The sequence below is a fragment of the Cyanistes caeruleus genome, chromosome 2 (genome assembly GCF_971803275.1).
Source record: "Cyanistes caeruleus chromosome 2, bCyaCae1.hap1.1, whole genome shotgun sequence".
In the NCBI taxonomy this organism is placed as follows: domain Eukaryota; kingdom Metazoa; phylum Chordata; class Aves; order Passeriformes; family Paridae; genus Cyanistes; species Cyanistes caeruleus.
In genome coordinates this window covers 24461981-24482704 of record NC_141702.1, presented here as the reverse complement: position 1 = coordinate 24482704, position 20724 = coordinate 24461981, and the positions used below count along the sequence as shown (strand labels likewise).

The window sequence follows — 20724 nt, the reverse complement described above, 5'->3', positions numbered from 1 at the left end:
TGTTATCCAGTTTTATTGCCTTATACATAGAAAATGATGCTTTTAATTTCTTAAATATCAAAATAATACTTATTTGCATACATTTATTTTATTGAAATACAGAAGAATGGCAAGCTTTGATTTTAGACAACTTGACAATGTAAATTAGAGAAGAGTTTTTGTAGCCACTGAACCTTTCAAAGCATTGCTGGCATAGTTACTTCTGTTTCTGTGGTTACCTGTCTGTCTCTCTACAGGAGAGGGTATTTCTGCTAGTGGCATACCCTGTAGTAGTGGGTAGCAGACTGATGACAGAGGGACACAGTAATATAGCAGAACCACACAAGAGTGCTAGCTGGGCACTGACCAGGCAGCAGGATTAAATAGAATTAGTCTCTTACTGCCTTTTGTGTGGGCAGCCTTTAACCTGACATATCCTACTTCTTCCTCCCTGCCTCCTCCCTTCATTGAACAAATGCTGGACTAACTCAGCGATTCCTTGCCGTATCTACATGCACCTATCTTTAAGACATTGGGTACTGAACTTCACAGTGCTGTGGCCCCCTGACTTTGTGGCACAAATATTTTCCTGATTAATGTGTACCTTGTTTCCTTGATATTATGCTTTCAAAATCTCGTACTTTAGAATAAGCCTAATTTATGAAACAACTGATTTATAGCTTCTGATTTATACCACATACTTTCCTGGAGTTACTGATGCTGACCTTGCCATTTTTAAGAGAGAAGCAAAGTTAAACTTCTGCCAGACAAACCAGGTTTAAAGATCAGTAAGGAAGGAGACTGACTGTCCCAACAAGAAGTTATGGGGAGCTAGTAAAGCAAACTGAGAAACATGAAGCATTTATTATTCACTGGAAATAATGGTTTCCTGTTAAAACTGGCTCTTTGACAAAGGTGATGAATTTAATTCCTTGCTTTCTCATTGGGGAATTAGGAAGTTAGCATGGGACAGGAGCAAAAAGTCCTCTCCCTTCTCTAGAGAGTAACCTAAAGCTAGCCAAAGCTAAGGTTTGGAAGGTGTTCAGGAACCACTGTCAGAAATTTTGTGATTATCAAAAAGTGTCAAAAAAAATCGAAGTACTATAGTTGTCCTAGAAGCCAATCCATTGTTCACCCTCACACATATCCATATGTAAGCAGCTCAGTGAGTGGTCATCTAGGACATATCCCATGAAAGAGCTGCAGTACAACTTCTCATGAATGTCAGCACAATTTAGTGCCTGTCAGGAAGTGACAGTGAGACTGGACTTTTTAAATGTCAGATTGACTGAATTTTTTGCAAGCGCGGATTGCTAAAAGGATTGAAACTCATTATCTCCTGTAAAAGTCTGGCAAATATGTAAGATATGATGAAGGAAAAGACCTTGTTTTACATATTTTGTCAATTTTTAGGTTTTACTTTAGAGCTCCTTGTGCTTTTAATGGCTGCAAAAGCAAAACAGCTTCATAGCTGCTCAAGTGTGCAGAGGAGTTATTTATTAGGTGCTATTTCAGACTCTGTGCTTGGACAGGCTAGGCTGTAATATCAACCTCAAAATTAGTTAGTAGCACTGCTGAGGGATGTTTTCCAACATCTGTTTTTAGCACTGTTAGATTGGAGCTTAGAGTATGGATTATTTAAGGAAATTTTTGAATGGGGCCACACTGAAGATGAACTGGAGTGATTCTGTGCTTGAGTCAGCAAACATATTATAACTGTCTGTACAAAATGCAAGAGCAGACATACAGCTGACCCTGTTGCTGAAATAGAAGTACATTTCAGTAGATATCCTATCAAAAGCCTTATGAAGAGAACTTTAAAAGACATTATCTTAAAGGAGAGGCACCTGCTCACTGCATATTAAGACCACTGGTTTGAAGAACTGTCAAATTTGGAGGTCAGTCAGGGTTGCTGTATTATATATGCCATGTTTATATCTTGTCTACCACTGGCTTAATTTTCAAATAGTAAATACATCCTGATAGATATACAATTTTAGAGACTTCATGTTTATACACTGTTTCTGGGAAGTAATGGATTAAGTGTCCTGTACTAGGGTTAAAACCATCCCCCCAAGGATGCTACCAATGTAAAGGCACTATTAGACTTTTTCCTTTTTTTATATTTAGCCAAAATAGTCAATGATTTAAAATACAGAGCAATTATCACTGTCTGTCATATGGAAATTACTGCTCCCATTGCTTAGCCAGCAAAAGGCATCAGGGTTTTATATGCTCTTGCATCTATGGTAGGAAAAATTGTCTGAACTTACTCTGGCTTCCAAGTGAAGGTACTTTCAGTAACTCAGACAAGGCTGCCTAAGAATACAAGGGTGTTGTTAGACGGAGATAAGTGTTTCATGTTACCTTCAAGTCGCTGTGATATTCACTTTCAATGAACAATTATAAACAATGTACCCCACTGCTGTGAGACTTGCACTGCAAATTCAGAATTAAGGTGGCATCACTAGTGTTTGTACAAGGATATCAAGAATTAATATGTGTATATATATTCAATGCCTTTAGAAAACATGCCCTTTTAATGCTGGAGGATATTTTTCTTGGTTTTGCTTACAGTGAGTACCCTGTGAAGGACTGGAGCAGGCAACTGACATTTTTGGCTGTTTTTTACAAAATACTATTTAGTTGATATTTTATTCCCATTTGTGAAAAAGGGCAAGAATTTATTGAGATAATTTTCTGGGATTAGAAAGTGACTGTTTATATGCTAATGAAGCTGTTTCTGAGTCTGCTGATATTCCTTGGGAATTTAAGAGCCATGATGTACCTCACCACATTATTTGTCTATTGTTTATCCCCATGTAAAAGTTACTGAAAATGATAACATGAAGAAGAATGCTCTAGCAGTTACGATATAACCTTCCAGATTGGCAAAACCTCCATGAAAGACACTTTATCTTTTCATCTCTGAAACAATAATTTCAAAAGGAAATCTTAAAATCAGACTAAGAGAGCAGGCATAGTAGTGGGATCATGTTGTATCAACCTGTACATCCACATACTAGATACTCTTTTCTGCAGATCTTCACCATACTCCAAATCATTCCAATAAGAAGCCTTATGTGTGTCTCTGCAGAGACACTTGTGAGCTGAAAGCTGCCACTGTGGAGCTTGGTGCAATGACTTCTAGAGTAAATGTAAGAATCCTAGAAGCTAGTGCAAAAAGAGACAGAATTTCCAGTGGTCATGAATCCATATCCTCTAAGTACTGGACACAGATGTGTCATATAACACATTTTCTGACTGGTAGCTTACACAAACAAAGAGTGTGACAAGAGACAGAAATGTGAAATATACACTTGGTGATTCACTCCATAAGTCACAGATTACTGTACTTTAAAGTGCAGTATCTCTTTTTAGAGACTGTCATTTTGTGAGCAATATTAAATAGTCTTTTGCCTGTCACAGTTATGCACCTCGATCCCTTTGAGGTCTTCATTACGGGCTTTGAGTAGCTACTTAGATCAAGATAATATTCTCTGTCCAAGAATAGGACCTGGGACAACAATTCTTTATTATTGCTTTCCAGAGATGCTGAAAGTTCAAAGAACCCGTAAAGCCTGTGATAAAACTATGGAACACACTGTTAAAACCAGAAGCAAATGCAAAAAACCCAAAAATGTTAATTTATTTCAGAACTTAAAAACCAACTAGTAGGTATATTTGGGAAGGGGTCTTAGCAACATGCACAATGTATCATTTCCCTTCCTTGCCAGCTACTTGTGTACATGTCTGCGAAGGAGAAGCTCGGGCTCCCAGGCCAGCCTGCAGGGACAGGTAGGTTTCTCAGAAGGGAGATCAGCAATCTGTGCAGTCAGGCCTCTAAGCCAAACTCCCTGATGTGCACATGTTTGTAACAGGCATGGTTTAACCTCTGAATCTCTCCGTACCTAAAGTCAGGGTTTTGAAAGTTTATCTCTGCACAAGAGATCCTGCTCTGAAGTTCAGTCTGCCTGTCCTGTCTTTACAGTTTTGGTGTATGTCTCTCTAAATTATTCCTTTGGGGAAGGGAACCCTCTAGTGTGCTTAAGGCAGAGAGGAGTTAGTGTCTTTGAAGACCTAATAATTTTTCTGCCTGATTCCCTTGCCTGCTTCTGATTTTCTGTAGAGCCTGAATGCTTCCAGAGGCAAAGAAAAGACTGAAGAGCCTTCTCTGACAAGGGAGACCCAGAGTCCTGAATCACATACCTAACATGATGTAATAGAAAAATATTGCTTTCCAGTTTCAGCTTTATTTTAAAGTCAAGTCATAGAAAGAAGGAAGAGCAAAAGCTCACTACACATACCAGTAGAAGTCACTGGCTCAATTTTTTGTCTCCTCTATTATTAGTCTCCTAGGGAAGACTTTATCTCATAGGAAATGTATTATCTCCTGGGTGGAGTTGGTAACCGATTTACTACTTTTTATCATAAATATGATGAGTGGATCAGAAGAGAGAAGACATTTGAATGCAGCAGGAAGAAAATAAAAAGCAAACAATTATGAATTTACCACAGCTGACTGTTTTTTCAAGTATTTAATTCCAGTTTAAATGAAAAAACTTAACACAGTGCACTAAGTATTCTCTTAAAAAGATTCCAAGCTCAGAACCTATATAGATCTTTGGAGAACTTCCACTGATTGTTTTTTTTTGCATGAAAACCTTTCATACTAGATGCAGTTTATTTAAAAACACCCAAGTTGAAAGATAAAGAGATAAAAGACTCAAACCTCTGTCTATAAAACAACAATCATCTTATCTGCCAAAATCACATGTAATGGACCATTAGTTCTTTGTTCCATATCCTGTGTTTGAAAAGTCTTACCTTATAAAGATGTCAGGACTAAAGCTATTATTAGGAATTTTCTCCAAGGAACACATCCATCTGTGAAGAAATGCATATTTTATGCATGGTAACTAATACATATGACCTGACATTTATGAAAAATTATAAATTATACTCTGTGCTGATGCTTCATTTTTGTGTTTTTATTTTCCAGATGGGAGTTGCTGTAGTGGATTCATCTGTTGCAGGACTTGGTGGTTGTCCCTATGCAAAAGGTGCTACTGGAAATGTAGCCACAGAGGATGTGATATACATGCTGAATGGTCTGGGGATCAACACAGTAAGATATATTTATTTTCTACTTAAGACCCTAAGGAAAAAAAACAATTTTAGGAAATGTACAATACATACCTCACAAAAACTTGTGCTGTACAATAAAATATTCTGAGCCCATAGTAGTTTTTGCAAACTCAATGCGTTAATATGGCTTGACACATAACAGTAATGATGTTGTCTTCATTATCAATTTAGACTAGAAATGGTTTGCATATTTAACATAATTTGAATAGTCCACTTCTTCCTACCTGGAGCTATGAGTAACTTAGTAGCAGCTGCTTTGTGTCATTGCTCTGCCTCAGTAACCACAAAAAAATAATTACTGTAGACATTGCTCATAAGGGCTGATCGTCTCAATAGTGGAAAGGCTGAGCAGAGCTCAGCTTTTGTCTTAGTTTTGGATTTGGCTCATAGTGTTTATTAATTTGTTGTCAATTTTTCTGACTTCAGAATTGAAAAAATTTGTGATGTTTGGCACCTAAGCACAGGACATTGTTATTTCTCAAGTCTCCACTTAATATATTTCAAAATTGTACAGAAACTGTTACTGGCTAAGAGGCTTCACAGTCATTTTTATTACCAGCCCTGTTCTTGGAGGAGCTTTTATGCACTGAGCTGCACTTTAATGAACCTTACCAGTGAACATCCACACCTTAAGAGCACACATTTAGTATCCCTGGTTTGGTTGGTATGTTAATTATTCTGTATTCCTAGGACTCAATTACTGCCTTCTTCAATAAATGTGCTCATTGGTCTTCCTGTCGGCCCCCATTTTTCTTGATATGTGGCATAATGAGTTCATGCTAACTCAGACATTGCAGTAACTTTATGTTTAATTTACACATAGTCTTAAGAGGCAAGTTCAAAGGAGAACAAATAAAGAACTGCGAAAACTACGAAGGGAGTGATTTCCATTTAAACTACTGCAGAAAGAAATCGAAATGCCTGATATCAGAAATAGGAAGATTTGAATTATTGAGGAGCTTATTGGAACTTATCACATGTTTGTAGGCTGCAGTTCCGTGTGGTGTACATGCCAGTGGAGTTCCTTGACGTGAAAGGATTACAGAACTTGTTTCTGAGTTGCACATCCCCTGGGCAGTGTTAAAACATATTCAGTGCCTTACAGAGTTCACTGCAAGCATTTTTCTGCTCTCATTTGCTTTTTAGGAAGTTCAGGGTAGATGTCAGACACTTATTTAGAAAATGTTCAATCATGAGTATCCAATGTACAAGTGGACTCTGTTTTGAACTGTTTGTACACACTTTGGGGTAGCTTTTCTTCATGAAGAAGATGTTTATTCTTTTGAAACAACACAATTCTTTGTAATAAGGAGGAGAGATAATGCATTTAACTTTACATTGCTGTGCACCTTAGACTTGGGCTTTTAGTATAGACTTTCCTTGGGCAAAATACTCATTGACCTTTCCAACTGACTCATAGCAAAAAGAAGTAATTAAGAAAAAATAGTCTGATTATATGAAATATACAATGTCCCAGGCTTCTTGATAAGATTGATTAATCTTTTAACAATCTGCTGGCTAAGCAAGAACCCAATTTGTCCTAAAGGTTGATACCAAATCCCATGAAGACAATCTCATCATTAAATGCTTAGTTCTTCTTTTGTTTGGTTTAGTGGTGATTTTACTCAGGTTTTGTTTAATTTTAGATTTTAGATTATGCAATAGCAAAACACAAGACTTTGCTTTTTGAATCCTTTCTGGCTCATTAAATGTTTTACTGGATGAGAGACCTGGATGCTCAAAGTCATTACCATAATATATGAGCTTTTTTCTTTATAATGTTGGCTGGTTTTGGTACCATTGCCAATTCTGTAATATCATTATTGAATACAAATATCAATATTAATTAATATTACTATTAATATTTGTGTAATGGCAAAAAATGAAATTGTAATTGCTAATGTCCATTTGCAAGGAGCAGTTTCTCATGGTCATCTCAACTATACACTAAAGTTTTCAGTTAGTTGAATGAACTCACCTTAAGTGTCAGGCAATGTTGGACATTATTTAACCATACATTACTTTAGCTCGGTTAGTCAGAGCATGGTGCTGATAGCACAGGTTTGATCTCCGTATGAGCCATTCAATTAAGAATTTGACTTAATGGTTCTTGTGGGTCCCTTCCAATTCAGAGTATTCTGTGATATCTATGAATTATTGAGTTAAGATTGACAAGATACATCAAAATAATAATTGTTGCTTTTTCTGTACTGTTCTTCAGAACACATAAACAATAAGTGACCCATGAAATTAATCTTTGGCAGACTAAATGTGAAATGATTTTGAAGTCAATGAGAATTAAAGGATTTTGCCTTCTGGCAGAAGCTTTTGTGATTTAAGGCACCTATCTAAGTTTATTAGAGGCACTTTTCTTTGGATTTTTTTTGGGGGAAATTAATTCCTTGGAGTGCATGAGTAATTCTGGATATATTGAGTGATTACCAAGTATACTTAGGAAATACATTCTGGGTATCTATCTGAAGACACATTATTTTGTTGACAACCTTACAAACACTTACTCCTGTCCCATTCCTATCTCTGAGTCATGCTAATGAATGCTGGGTTTTTTTCTCTCATGGTAGTCCTCTTTCATAATACTTATATTAAGGAAGACAGTATAAAAAGCAGAGATTCATGTATTCCATTTAATGAATGTGAACTGTGAAAGTATGTTTCTTACCAACACATACCACATGGTGCAGTGTTGCAGTGATGAAAACTTGACTATTGTGTAGTTTGGGGAGTTCATTTCGACAGCTTTCATAATCTAACTACCAATATGTCTATGGGGGTAAATTGCTCATTTCTTTCTTGTTAGAAAGTACAGATAGATTAAAATTTCTTAGATTATGTTATGTGTAATAGCATTTTAGAAACTAAATCTAAGTAATGACCCATAAAAGATAAACAGAATAAGCTGAAATAAACCTTGTTATAACTGTATTAAAATGAGATAGATAGATGATAGATAGATAGATAGATAGATAGATAGATAGATAGATAGATAGATAGATGTCTTTGAATTATGTGGTTTAGATGGTGCTAGCATGTTTTTCAATTTAAAAATGTTTTTTGATTACATTTCTGCTAAGTAATTTCTACTCTCATTAACATTTTTAGCCAATTCCAAGAATGAAAAAGGCAACGCTTACCACAGAACATGGAAATAAGTGCTAGATCCAGTTAAAGGATTAAGTGTTTAAGTCAGGTTTTGGTCTGAATATTAGTGCATCAATTTGGAAGTGTGATGAAAGTGTAATTTCTGGTGCAATACACCTTGTACTCCTTAAAGAAGAGTGACACCCTTCTCCCAGTTTTGAATGACTTCTTGGTGTATTTGTCATTCAAAGTCTCCTTTTCCATCCTTTCTACAGGAACTTTACTCTGGCTTCTATATTGCAATCTTTGGAGGAAGTACTTAAATCACAAATATGATCTAATTTTAAAACTTCTACTATACATGAGTAATAAAGGAGACTTTTAATGAAGTGGTTTTGCCTCTTTAATCAGTGATCTGATTAAATTTTAGCAATCAAGCAGTACTGATATGTAGTTAAAAAACAGCTGCTCAAAGGGCATGTTTTTTAGTATGGGCAGATGAAGCAGTTGTGAATTTTTGCTCAGCTGTGTTATCAAGGTAAATTGTAATTTTGAATTGAAATGGACTCCTTCAAGAAGGAGATTATAATTATTCAAGAGAATACAGGATCCCATTTCTCCTGGATTCAGTTGCTGATACAAGTGTGTCTTCTCCATTTTCCTGAGCTGCAAGTGGGTCACTTGCAAGCATGAAGTTTTATAGTGTTGAATGGTAAATACATATAGCACATATTTAGACACTGTATTTTTCTTCTAACTTCTAGTTGTAATTCCAGTTCTTTATTCCAGATTCTTTTGGGATTGAAAGATATTACTGCAGTATTTGGTCCACTTCTGATGGGACAAGGAGTCACTCTCAAAGTAGTAGAACCTTTCAAACAACTAGAAGCTGTAACTATCCGTAAATCACTGTAGCTTTACTGATCTCCATTACTGACCTATAACATGAAACAGGCCCTTTGGAAAAAAATTAGACCCTGGAGCAAAAAATTTGGAGTCTAAGCATTTTCAGTATGTGCATTTATTATTATTAACATTTTTAACCTCTTTTTTAGGGAGTAAATCTTTGTGCTGTTATGGAAGCTGGAAATTTCATCTGCACAGCTTTGAGCAAGAAAACAAATTCGAAGGTTGCACAAGCTTCCTTCAGTACTGGAACTATCAATTAAATGGATTTTTCTTTTTGCAGCTTGATTACATTTTCCATTTTCCTTGACCAAGGACATTTGCATCAGGAAAAGAAACAAGAAAATCATTGAATCAAAGAAGCAGAATAGTTTTGTTTTGTTTTGTTTTGTTTTAATGGGAAGAGTTATTGTACTGTACTGTCTTGTAAGGAAGTGTCAGACTTTTAAGAAAAAAATGACTGCATTATAGAACCCTGTACCCTGTACTTGGTACTTCTACAGATGAGAAAAATGTATAAACATTAGGACATTTTACGATGTTTTAAACTGAACTTCTAGTTCTTTTCAGGAAAACCAGGTAGAAGCAATGAGTACATAGTTAAATTTAAATCAAGATGTCTTTCAGAACAGTACAAATATTTTCAGTAGTTTATGAGATCTCACACTGTGTGTGGCCATTCTATTATGTATTTTATTTATATGAATTCTTGCTTTTCATTTGTCAAGTCACTGTGTTATGAACATGGAGCTAAATCTGAATTCACCATAAGAATTTTTTAGCAATAGAACTTCTTTTAAATTTTGTTTAACATCTGTTAAATTATGGATGACTTTATCTTGTTCCAAGACATTGTGGTGAGTGGCACTCTGCCAGATGCTTCAAATACTCCTGCAAATTTCCTTATTTGTTACATATGTTAAATTTGTTGTAATTGCCTTTTTTGGTCAACTTATTAAAACCTAATTATATGAAGCAAATAAAAATTGGCAAGGTTTTCAACATCATTCAGGTTCATAGTAGTGTCAAAGGAGATACATTTCATCCAAGGTTTCATCAAACAATTAGATTTTTCATTATGTAGGCTATGAATTGATATTCTTATTCAGAAGTCACAGTTTTTCAGGATAATAGTATTTTACTGGACTAGCTTACACAAAGGAGACCATTTACAATTATTTTTTTTTTTGTGCTTTATTGATAATGATACTGTTCTTATAAATGCCTTAAAAGAAGGCATTTAAAAGACAATATCACAAGATGCCAGTGAACTGCACTGTCATTTCTAGATCAATAATGAACAAATGGACACATTCAAAGAGCCTAATCTTATCTATAAATGTTCAGGTGTGCCATGAAAACACCGTCATGTTTTTCAGCCTGAAACTTCAGTACTCTTACTGGTTGGTTGTGTAGGATCTGTCTGTACTTCTCTGTGTACTTAACTATACTTTTTCTGAACCTGTTGACAAGAAAATCTAAAACCCTGGACTGTGCTCTTCATCAATATTCTCAATTTTTCTCAAAAATATGAAATCTTGTCAAAAGGTAAGATGAAAGAAAGTGAAAGATAACACATTAAAAAAGAAAAGGCTGAATATTTTTTGTCTGAAACTCAAGTCTGACAAGTTATAGCTGAGGCATGGTTTGCCTTTGAAATACCAAAGTGAAATTTTTCCGAGATCTTTTAGCCAGTTGTGTAGTTTAGAATTGGCATAGCTTAAGTCAATCTTAAGTCATTCCAGGCAATGCAAAACTATAAATTTGATATAATATCTCTATCCTGTTTATGACCTAAATGATAGTCAAAATTAATATAAGGTATTTTGTTTCACTCTTCTCATGATAAAAGTCAGAGAATAAACAAAGAAATGAGTTCAGATGAGGCAAGAAATATCTTGCCTATCATTCCAAAATACTAAATCTCTCCTGAAGAGTCTAGTAAGAAGACTTTCAAGTACTTCTGAAGGTGTGAACACCCTGATTTTCTTGACCTGCCTGGATGCATGGTTGGATCACCACAAAAAAGCTCTTCTTTTTCCTGTGTTTCAGCTGAGGCTTTGCTCTTTAGAAGCCACTATAGCTCATATATCAAAACACAAACTTAAATAAAACCAGGTCTTGAAACATTCACAGGCTTAGAAATTCACCCAGTGAAGAGCTGAGCAGTACTTAGACTGTACTCTGTCTAATAATTAGTTAAACCTAAACATGGTGGCAGAACTGACATCTTAAAGACTCCCTAATTTATGTACCATTTACCCCTGAAGGTGACTAACCTTACTGTAATACCTTCCCATTTAATAATAAATTTTCCTGTTTAGTTTTCTCTGTAGGCACAGAATTGGCTCATTTTGAGCTGAAGTATGCAGTTTTCCTGTAGGTCCTGATGAATTTTCTTCCATCCAAGACCCTATGAGCAAGTATGTTTAATTGACATAAACAATATTGAGCTTCTCAAGGACTGAAAGTGAAGTCAGCCCTTGGAAAAAAAAGCAGTTGTGATGCAAACCTGAATGTGAGACAAAACAACTGAACTGAGACTGAGCTTGCTAACCAGCCTGGGAAGATTAAATATATACTCATGACAGGACCTGAGGGAATGGCATGAAGCTGTAACAGGAGGTTTAGTTTGGATATTAGAGAAGTGTTCCTCACCCAGAGGGTGGTTGGGCACTGGAACAGGCTCTCCAGGGAAGTGGTCACAGCACCAAGCCTGACAGAGCTCAAGAAGTGTTTTGATAGTGCTCTTGGGCATACAGTGTGACTCCTGGGGATGGTGCTGTGCAGGGCCAGGAGCTGGACTTGATGATCCTTATGGGTCCCTTTCAACTCAGCTTATTCTGTGATTATGAACTGAAAAAAAATAGACTTTCTAGTAAACCTGGATGAATTTGTGCCACTGGGTAGAATGGAATTAAAAATTCCTATGACCAGGAAAATCCCAAGAAGTAATGTCAGTGCCTCTGCAACAGGGTTCTTTTAACTTGAAGGTGGCGGTGAGACCTTCAGTTATCCAAGTGAGGAACTGAACAGCTGGTGTCCATTTTTATGCCTCTGTGCACAGTGCATCCTAGCATCAGCATCTGGACTGTCTGGTTTGGAATTCTAAGGCTCTTGATTTTTGCTATGCAGTGAAACAGGGTACCTATTAAATCATGTGGATGAACAACCTAAAATGTCTCAGTTCTTTATTGGGTCTGTTTTAGAAACTACTTGGAAACTTGTGGAGAGCCTTAATTGCAGGTCTGTTATTCTGTAATGATGTGAGCATTGGAAAAGATCAGCAGTCACATCTGGAGCCCGTACCTTACTCACATGTTCAGCTTCAACCACAACGTGAGTTATCGTAAGCCAGGGTGGAGGTCACAGACAAATAGATTGTTTGTCAGGATTGTTACAGGAGAGAAAGAAACATAGAGCCAGAATAAAAAAGAAAGCAAGCCCCAACCCAGTGTTTATGTGCCAAAATTGCCACCTGGGATAAATTTAGGTCTGTGGGTCCAGGTGAGCAGTCCCTATAAAATCCTTGTTTACTTGTAGTGTGACCGAGAATCCTGCAACATCTTACGTTCAGCCTACTGACATTTTTTTATGTGTGTAAAATGCTGCTGCTCTGCCTTCCTGTGCTGGCATAATTTTGACTATGCAGAACATTTGACAGCTAATCTCTGGCTTCACAAAATAAGCATCTATTGCTTTTAATAGCAAAGGCTAATCCAATAACTATACCATGAGCATGCACCACTCACATAGGCAGCATTGAATTCAGCATATAGTAAAACAGCTGAGACTATACCCCTTCAAAAACTTGTCAAGACATGGGATGAGGCTTCAGTCCAGTCTTCTGACTTCCTAAACCTTTATGGTTATATTCAGAATGACCCATCACTAGTGGTGTCTTCACTTTTAGTCCCTGTCACTGTCCCAACTGAATACATCGCTGTCACTTCATCCTCAAGTAGCTTCCTGGCCTCTTACATCCAGGTGTCCATGAGCAGGTGTTCTTATCTCTGTGTCATAAAAATTATAAATCAAGATATTCCATTGTTAAGGCATGACTGGTGTGCTTTGTTGGAGGGGAACTGGATCAGTTCCAGTAGTATGGCATAATCATTCTTCAGTGCCTTCCAGAACACAGCAATGACATAGATCCCATATAGTTCTAATGTCTTCCAGCAGCAGCTTGCTTTGTAGTTTAAACTTCTATGTATTAGAGAAACTTGGCTCTGGACCAGGGCTTTAATGGTTCATTTTCATGTATAACCAGAGCTTATGAAATAAGAACTAAATATTCTAGTGCTGTGAATAAGTCCAGAGAGGCTTTGGCTAATTTTCCTCTCTTAATAGTGTCATTTGAGTTCATAAAATTTTTATTATTGTATTAAGGAGTCACAAAATGAAGACTTCAAGTCTGTGAGGTAATATTCTTATGCTTGGGATCAGTGCATAATACTTATCCAAAGAGTTAGTGTGAATGTAGAAAGATCTGCCTCTTTTTTCACTGAGTTTGTTTTAAGGGGTAGAAATACTGTTTAGTTACTGTGATTATCAGAAAGTTGGTACTTTCTGCCACTGAATTTTTCTAAGATTTCTGACACTGTCTGAAGTTTTCTTCATTGATTGTGAAATATCTAGAAAAGTGGCTAAACAGGTATAAGAGTGGCAAGAAGTAAATAAAATCCTGTTCTTGACTTGCTGATAAATGCTTTTCTTTTGTTAAATTTTTTAGAAGATTATTTTTCTCTACAGTCCTGCTGTAATGCAGTGTTGATCTTCATTGCTGCAATAACACAGCAGGCAGAAGGACTACAGCCAAAGTCAACTTAGTCCTTTGAAACCAATGTCAAAGAGATGATATGTTTGTCAAGGAATTGTCATGTATCCGCCTGGTTAAATGCATTTGTGATTTTGCAATATGTGGTGTTGAAGCTGAAATAAAATCTGTCTCGCTGTTTATTGAAACTGATATGCTCATGTATTTTGCCAGATTCAGCAGCTTTGACTAACCAGCTCATGCATACAGCATTAGCAAATATAAGCTGTCACTAACGTGTATGCCTGTGTTGACTTTGTTACCTTGTAATCCATTTTGAGTGCTTTTTCTTAGGATTACCTTTTAATCTGGTGTTCCTGTGTGTTTTTATAGCAGACAAATCTCTTTTAAGTTACTGGGGAAACATTTCTTTCCTTCATTAACTAAACATTAAAAGCTACAGGCAGGAATGGAGGTAGGAGTTGAAAAAATTCAATGAGGCATTATCTAACTTTAGATGTTCCAATGCAGGATAGAAATCTGTGCCGTCTAAGTGATGTCTAAGATTCCCTATACACTTTGTGGGAGACTGAATGACTTCAGCATGTGGTCTGAAACATGAAAATGCTGATGAAGGAACTTTCTTGGCAAAGTCAACAGCAAAATTCCCTACCCCATGCTACTCTTGAAGTGCCTCAACATGAGCTGCAGTTAGTTATCTTCACTAGCTTGAACATAAAGGTTAGTATTTTCTTTGGTGGAAAGAAAGCCACAGTCATTTTTTAAAATAACTGAATGGTGTTCTCTGTTTTATGGCACCATCTTCTGGTGTTGATGCTGCTTTCATCCATCTTCTGTGTTCCTAGCATGGTCTGATGTCTAGCTCAGAGTACCAGGATGTGATTCCCCACAACAGCCTCAAAAGGCTGAGCCCATGCCTATCCAAGTAGCTCACTCTTGACCACACAAGCAGGGGAGACAGCCAGGGAAAAATGTTCCTTTTAAAGAATTCAAGACTCACTGTGGCATGACAGAAGTAGAAACTTGGGCTTTACAGCCTTGTAGCTTCACAATGCATAAGGAAGAGCTAGTCCTGTGTACTTGTTTCAAAAAATATTCACACCTTTAATTTGAAATTATTGTTAGATAAAATGCATAAACAATCTTCAAAGAAAATACTGGAACCCAGCATTCTCCCTTTCAGATGGGAGTTCTGTAAGGCAAAAATTCATGCTTTCTCCCTCTAGCCAACTCAGCCTTCATTTCTTCACTTTGGGATGTCCCAGTTCCATTGGAAAGAGGATGAAGGCTACATCCTTACCCAAAATGACGTGTCCTGGGAATCCTGTCAGCAATGAGACTTAATTTTCCTTATCTGAGTATTGGATGCAAATGTTTTAAAATGTTTTAGTAATGAAGCTCTTAAAAAATACTGCTTTTTCTTCCATTGTGGTCAAAGGTTTTAAAGGTCTTTTCCAAACTAACTGGTTCTATCATTCTGTGTTCAGAAAACTGTGAAGCAGTTAGAGTATAATCAGGATCACAGGAATACAGATCATCCCAGCAGAAATTCCTTTATTTAATAACACCTAGATACAGACAGACTAATTTTACACAAAGAGTGGGGGGAATGTACTTTTCCCATTAAGCATTTTAGTCATCTCTTAAGAGAGAGCCTGTAAAATTGCAGAACACAATAGCCACTGAATATCTTGCTGCCTCTCAGAGTAACATACCTTCAGTTTCAAACACATTTTACATACTTGTTTGTGAGCATGTGTGTGTCTAAGAACATATATGAGATGGGTTTCTAGTGTCTAGATATAAGATAATTAGAAAACAAAAAGTTTCCAAGACAGAAGGTAGTTTTTATTGTTGTCAGTCGAGGTTTAGTTAAATCTGAATTTAAATGGATCTCTTCAAATTCTATGATGCGGAGGGTTCACTGGTTTTTGAAGTCAGACTGAAAACCAGCACAGGTTTCATGTCAGAAGTAAATTTCCTGTATAATGAAATGTTTTTATCCAACATATTCTCAACAGTATTTTCAGTTTTAAGACTTCCCACTTCACAGTTTTAAAATTCAGAATATGAATACCACTTTGGTGAGAGTTAAGCCAGATACTGTAAAAATTGTTGGATTGCTAAAGGAGATCTTTTTGATGAAAAAACTAACCTCACTTTTCTGTTTCTATATTTCTGTCCGAATGCTGATTTAGTAATGACAGAACATTTGATTGCAAAACAAAAAGGACTTTCTTTAGTTTATACAGATAAAAAGGACAAAGGAAATCCATGTTGTAATAGTTGTTCAAGATTTCTAAGCCTCTCCCTAACAGAACTGCACACTTAACATTTTGCTCTACAATAATAATTTTGGGAGCTACCAAAGATCAGTCATCTCATGGTCAAAACTGGAGGTGAGTTACATTTAGTGATAATTCAAACAAAATTAAAACTAATCACATTCAAAATAAAGTTAATTAATCAGATGCTATTATAACAAGACAATACATGAGCTATTCATGGTAACAATTGAATAAGAAATGGCAGTCCATTACTCTGTGCTCATCAGAACCAGATTGTTACAAAGATTTAACAAAGATAACTCACTGGTAGTAAACAGAAGCTTAAAACTAGCAAAACAACTCAGCTATAGAGAGAAATCCAGAGCTCATAGCCACAAAGTGGGATCCAGAATGGTGTTTAGGGACCATGACTCCCAGGACAGTGCAAGGGGACAATTAGGCACTTCGGGTCTTGCCTAGGGACAATGAACAGGAAACAGATGATGAGATGGGTGATAGCTTCTCTCTTGAGAAGCAGGCACTTCAGCCCCAAACAAGTAACTTTCTCAACTGGGCATTCAGACCAAAAAATGCTTTCTGAAGTTACTGTATTCAAAGTGGCCAAACCTCACTCATTTCTTTTAGAAGCATATTGGAGGAGAAATTAGAAATGGTTTCAGCAACAGCATTTTGGAGTCAAAGCATTATTCCAGAAAGTCTTTTTATTTCTGAAGGGGGTTGTAATTGTGATCTTCTCCTACCCTGCAAATGCTTCACCATTAAACTCCAGGCAGCTTAGTTGTGACTGCTGCTTCAGGTACTTGGTACCTGGGAGCCTGGTGTACAAAACTGCCACATATGTGCTCTTTATCAGGTCTTTAAATGTTTCTGAGTGGATTTTTTTTATTTCTTCCAGATGAGTTGAGATCAGAAAGGGTGGGCTTCAAAGATTGCTTTTGTTGATACAGCATTTATACCAGTGTTATGTGCATCTAAAAATGTAGGAAATGTACAGCTCAGGACAGATCTGTGAATCTACACAAATAAGAGATACCACAGTTTTACCATTTTTTACCCCTTTTTTTTCAGCTTTTGAAAGGCTTAAAATAAGCTAATAAATATAAAAAAATATTTAGTATGCTTAACTACAAAATTCCATAATTTATAGTAGTTTTTCTAATATATATTTTATTATCACATATGTACAACAGGCTGGCTTTCAGGAATACCCTTAAAAAGCATAAGCAACAGAGTTCATTTGTGACTTTTATAATGGGCCATAAATGTTTCAGAAGAATGGTCTGGCGAGGGACTTCTTGACTCATATTTTGTTCTGCAGGCTCTGAAAACAAAGAATGTGCATGTATTTAACAATAAACTATCCAGATTTTGGTTTGAACTTTGGCTTAATTGAAATAAGTGGCAGAATTCCCTTCTTTTTATGATGAACATTGTGGTATAAAATGATCCCCTTCATTGTTATTAATGCATTTTTCTTTCTTCTATTTTCTGTATTCTTTAAATCTGAATTTTCTTTATATGCTGATATTCCTGTGACTGCAAACCTAAAGAGAAAGCCTCTGTTCCCATATATCCTTGACTTGCCTTTTGCATTTTTCTACAATTCCTCTTTGATCTGCCTTGGAATTTAATAATGAAATTTGACCCAATATCCCTCCCACTATATGTAGCTCCTGCTACATCATGTTCTGTTACCTATCATCTGACAGTGTAATTCTTGAAATCTGGCCATTTAATTTGGTCCAAGAAAATGTATCATTTAAGAAAAGGCCATGTTCATTTAACTAAGTGAATGCACATTTCTTTTTTCTTAAAGCATTGGTGTATGGGCAGTTTCCCATATGGAGGGAGGGACAGAGGGAGAGAGGGGGGAAAGGATGGTAGGGATGGTGAGTGTTGTTTACAGACCCCTATGAGCAAAAATGGCATTTGGCAAGAATATTAACTACAATAGCAGCATTCACAATTTGGTTTCTAAGTATGTTATAATGCTGAATATTCTCATTTCCTTTTTGCATTACCCCTGCCTGTTACGGGGCTAGGAAGGTAGTCTTACAGAATTTTTGAATTCAGATTTCACCTTTCCCTGCCATGGGACAGGAAATGAAACCTCCTAAAGCCTGGGATCTCTGCATGAATGGAGGGCATTGTAGATACATATCATATTTCACTCTTCCCTGCTGACACCCACAATGTCAGTTCTTTCCACCACTGGGGCATGCTGGACTGTTTTTAAAGACAGTCACAATGTCCACCTTTTAACTAAGTCAAAACGGTTTATTTTCTGTTTTTTCACTTTTCTAGAACCAGTGATTAATATCCTTATCAAATTACCTGATCTTTAGGAGAGTCAACAGGACTATTCCTAGGATGAGAGCTATGCAGGAGGAGTAAGCAATAATGTAGACAGTTTCACCTAAAAACAGAAAACAGAAATGAAATATTTGCATTTTTAGTAATAGGAATCAGACTTGAGATCTGTCTTGGAAATCATACATATGTGAGCTAAATTAGTTATAAATTTTGACGAAAGTACTTAAGAAGAGGAAAAAGACCTAGATGTATATCAGTGGTAGGAACAACTCTTCCTTTGCCATTTGATGAAACATAATTTTCAGACTTCTTTTAATAAATACCAGCTCCAATAGCACTTCATATGTATAGCAGTGCCTTTCACTGTTGCAGGGGAATAGCTTGTTACTATGATTTTTAAGTATTCTCCCTACTGATTTAAAAATGTCAATTTTATTCTGTGTGTCAGAACAGACTTAGCTCTTACTTATCAACTAGACTAATTTCCCTTTTTCACATATTACTGTAATTACAGTGTGGAGCAATACTCCACCTAGAATCAAATTAACTTAAAATGGGATCTAACCCTGTTTTTCTGGGCCCCATTCCCATGGAGTTTCCTTTTTCTGTTAGGCTTCTCACCAAAAAGTCACCTAGGTGACTTATGTGCTAAAAATTCCAACTGTTGAAAAACTGGGAGCTGTTTCAAATTTTCCAGAGGAGGAGTAACTTTTTTTCCTGAATCCGTTGGTTTTGATCAAATGTCTTAAGGAAACATTTTGGTTGAGAGTGTAATATAAGCCCTGGACACGAGATGGAGAGGTGTGGAGGTTAGATGATTTCACAAGTGGCCACAAATGCAGAGCCACAAGCATAAAACACGAGACCTTTCTGTGACTTCCCTGTTGCACTGATTCTTTGTACAATCAGATAAGTTTTGTTTATATAGGAATTCAAATGCAGAGAGCCGTAACTGCTCCTGAGCTTCTCCTTCTTGCATAGCCAATGAAACATTTACTAAGATAGAGATGGATTCCTGGACTCATCATTGAGACACTTACCTGGGCTGTGAGAGGTCATATTCTGGTCTCTGATTAAGTTATCAGCTATTACATGTTCCATGTGTTATGTATATGCACAGAACCCCCAATGATACATTTCTGTGTACACTGCATACATGCAGCAGGTGTAATGTATCATCTAATACAAGCACAGGTGGTATGGATGCTGGAGCAGCCCCAGGAAGAGAGAGTGAATATGTATTCCACAGCAAGGAAAACAAGGAGCTGAGCAGGGCATTGGACCTGCCTGGCTTTTGTTGTAGGATGGTGCTCATTTTTTCTGTGAAAACTATCCCAAGATCAAGCTTTCCAAGGTAAAAAAATGAAAGCAGTCAATGAACCACCACAATCTGCACAAATGGGATGAACATTCCATTTAATCCAGTAACGTGCTGGAAAATACTTAATATGCTGAATCTTTGAAGAAAGAGGGGTGAGGTCTATCTTAGAGAAGGACTTCTAATAACATATATTAAAAACTACATCAGCAGTTTGCCTAACTCCCAAGTTACAACATTTCTTTCAGATGATGGGTTTTAGCGAAAGAGTAATTTGTAGGCATTTTTTTCAGTTTCTGAACCTTAATTGTACATGCAGCTATTTTTAAAAACTTTTTACAAATGTAGGAAAAGCTGTTTCTTACTTTTTTGAAGTGGAAAGTGACTTTCACACATATTTTAAACAAATGGAAACTTTTAAAGTATGTCACCACAAAAATTATTATAGCTAACAAATTATAAATTGTACAGTCATGGATGGTTAAAAATGGGCTAATAAATTTTCAGCAGAACACTTTTTTTTTTTATAAAATCTGTAAGAGGTGCTTCATTTCAATCAAACAAAACATTGAAATGACCAACTGAAACCTTTTTTCTGTTTTTTTGACAAAATCTGAAAAAATGCTACTTTTTCGGTGAATAGCTGGTAAAAGAGATGTTGATTCAGTTTTATAGGGAACAAAGAGGGATTTTGGTGAATCTTACTCTATTGTAGATCTACCTGCTTACGTATAGCTAATGCATATTCAACAAACATTAATCCCAGCCTCTGCTCAGAGGTTTCCTGGCTACCTGCAGCTTGTCACAGGCTTTTTTCTACAATTATAGAACTGTCAGACTGACAGTGTTTGATACCTTATAAATTAAAGTCACTGGAGCTGAACTAATCTCAGTTT

At 36.4% G+C, this 20724-nt stretch overlaps 2 protein-coding genes across 15 annotated transcripts in view; one reads left to right on the top strand and one right to left on the bottom strand.

The window, feature by feature from the left end:
* HMGCLL1 (3-hydroxy-3-methylglutaryl-CoA lyase like 1) overlaps positions 1 to 14097 on the top strand; it is a 78550-nt gene extending 64453 nt beyond the window's left edge. For both annotated transcript variants that reach the window (XM_086876112.1, XM_023922473.2), the window contains exons 8-9: positions 4982 to 5107; positions 9282 to 14097. In XM_086876112.1, the coding sequence (XP_086732238.1) occupies positions 4982 to 5107; positions 9282 to 9395 (240 nt within the window). In that variant the 3' untranslated portion in view covers positions 9396 to 14097. The remainder of the gene's footprint in view (positions 1 to 4981; positions 5108 to 9281) is intronic.
* A 1349-nt stretch (positions 14098 to 15446) lies between these two features.
* The window catches only part of GFRAL (GDNF family receptor alpha like), a 28296-nt gene continuing 23018 nt past the window's right edge, over positions 15447 to 20724 (bottom strand). For 8 of the 13 annotated variants that reach the window (XR_015282836.1, XR_015282834.1, XR_015282837.1 and 5 more), the window contains 2 exons: positions 18532 to 18613; positions 15447 to 17518 (listed from right to left, as the gene is read on the bottom strand). Coding sequence is in view for 8 of the 13 variants with exons in the window: in XM_086876102.1 (XP_086732228.1) it covers positions 17431 to 17518; positions 18532 to 18613 (170 nt within the window). In the remaining 5 variants the exon portion in view is untranslated. The remainder of the gene's footprint in view (positions 17519 to 18531; positions 18614 to 20724) is intronic. The other 5 variants (XR_015282838.1, XM_086876104.1, XM_086876101.1 and 2 more) reach the window with 1 other exon arrangement.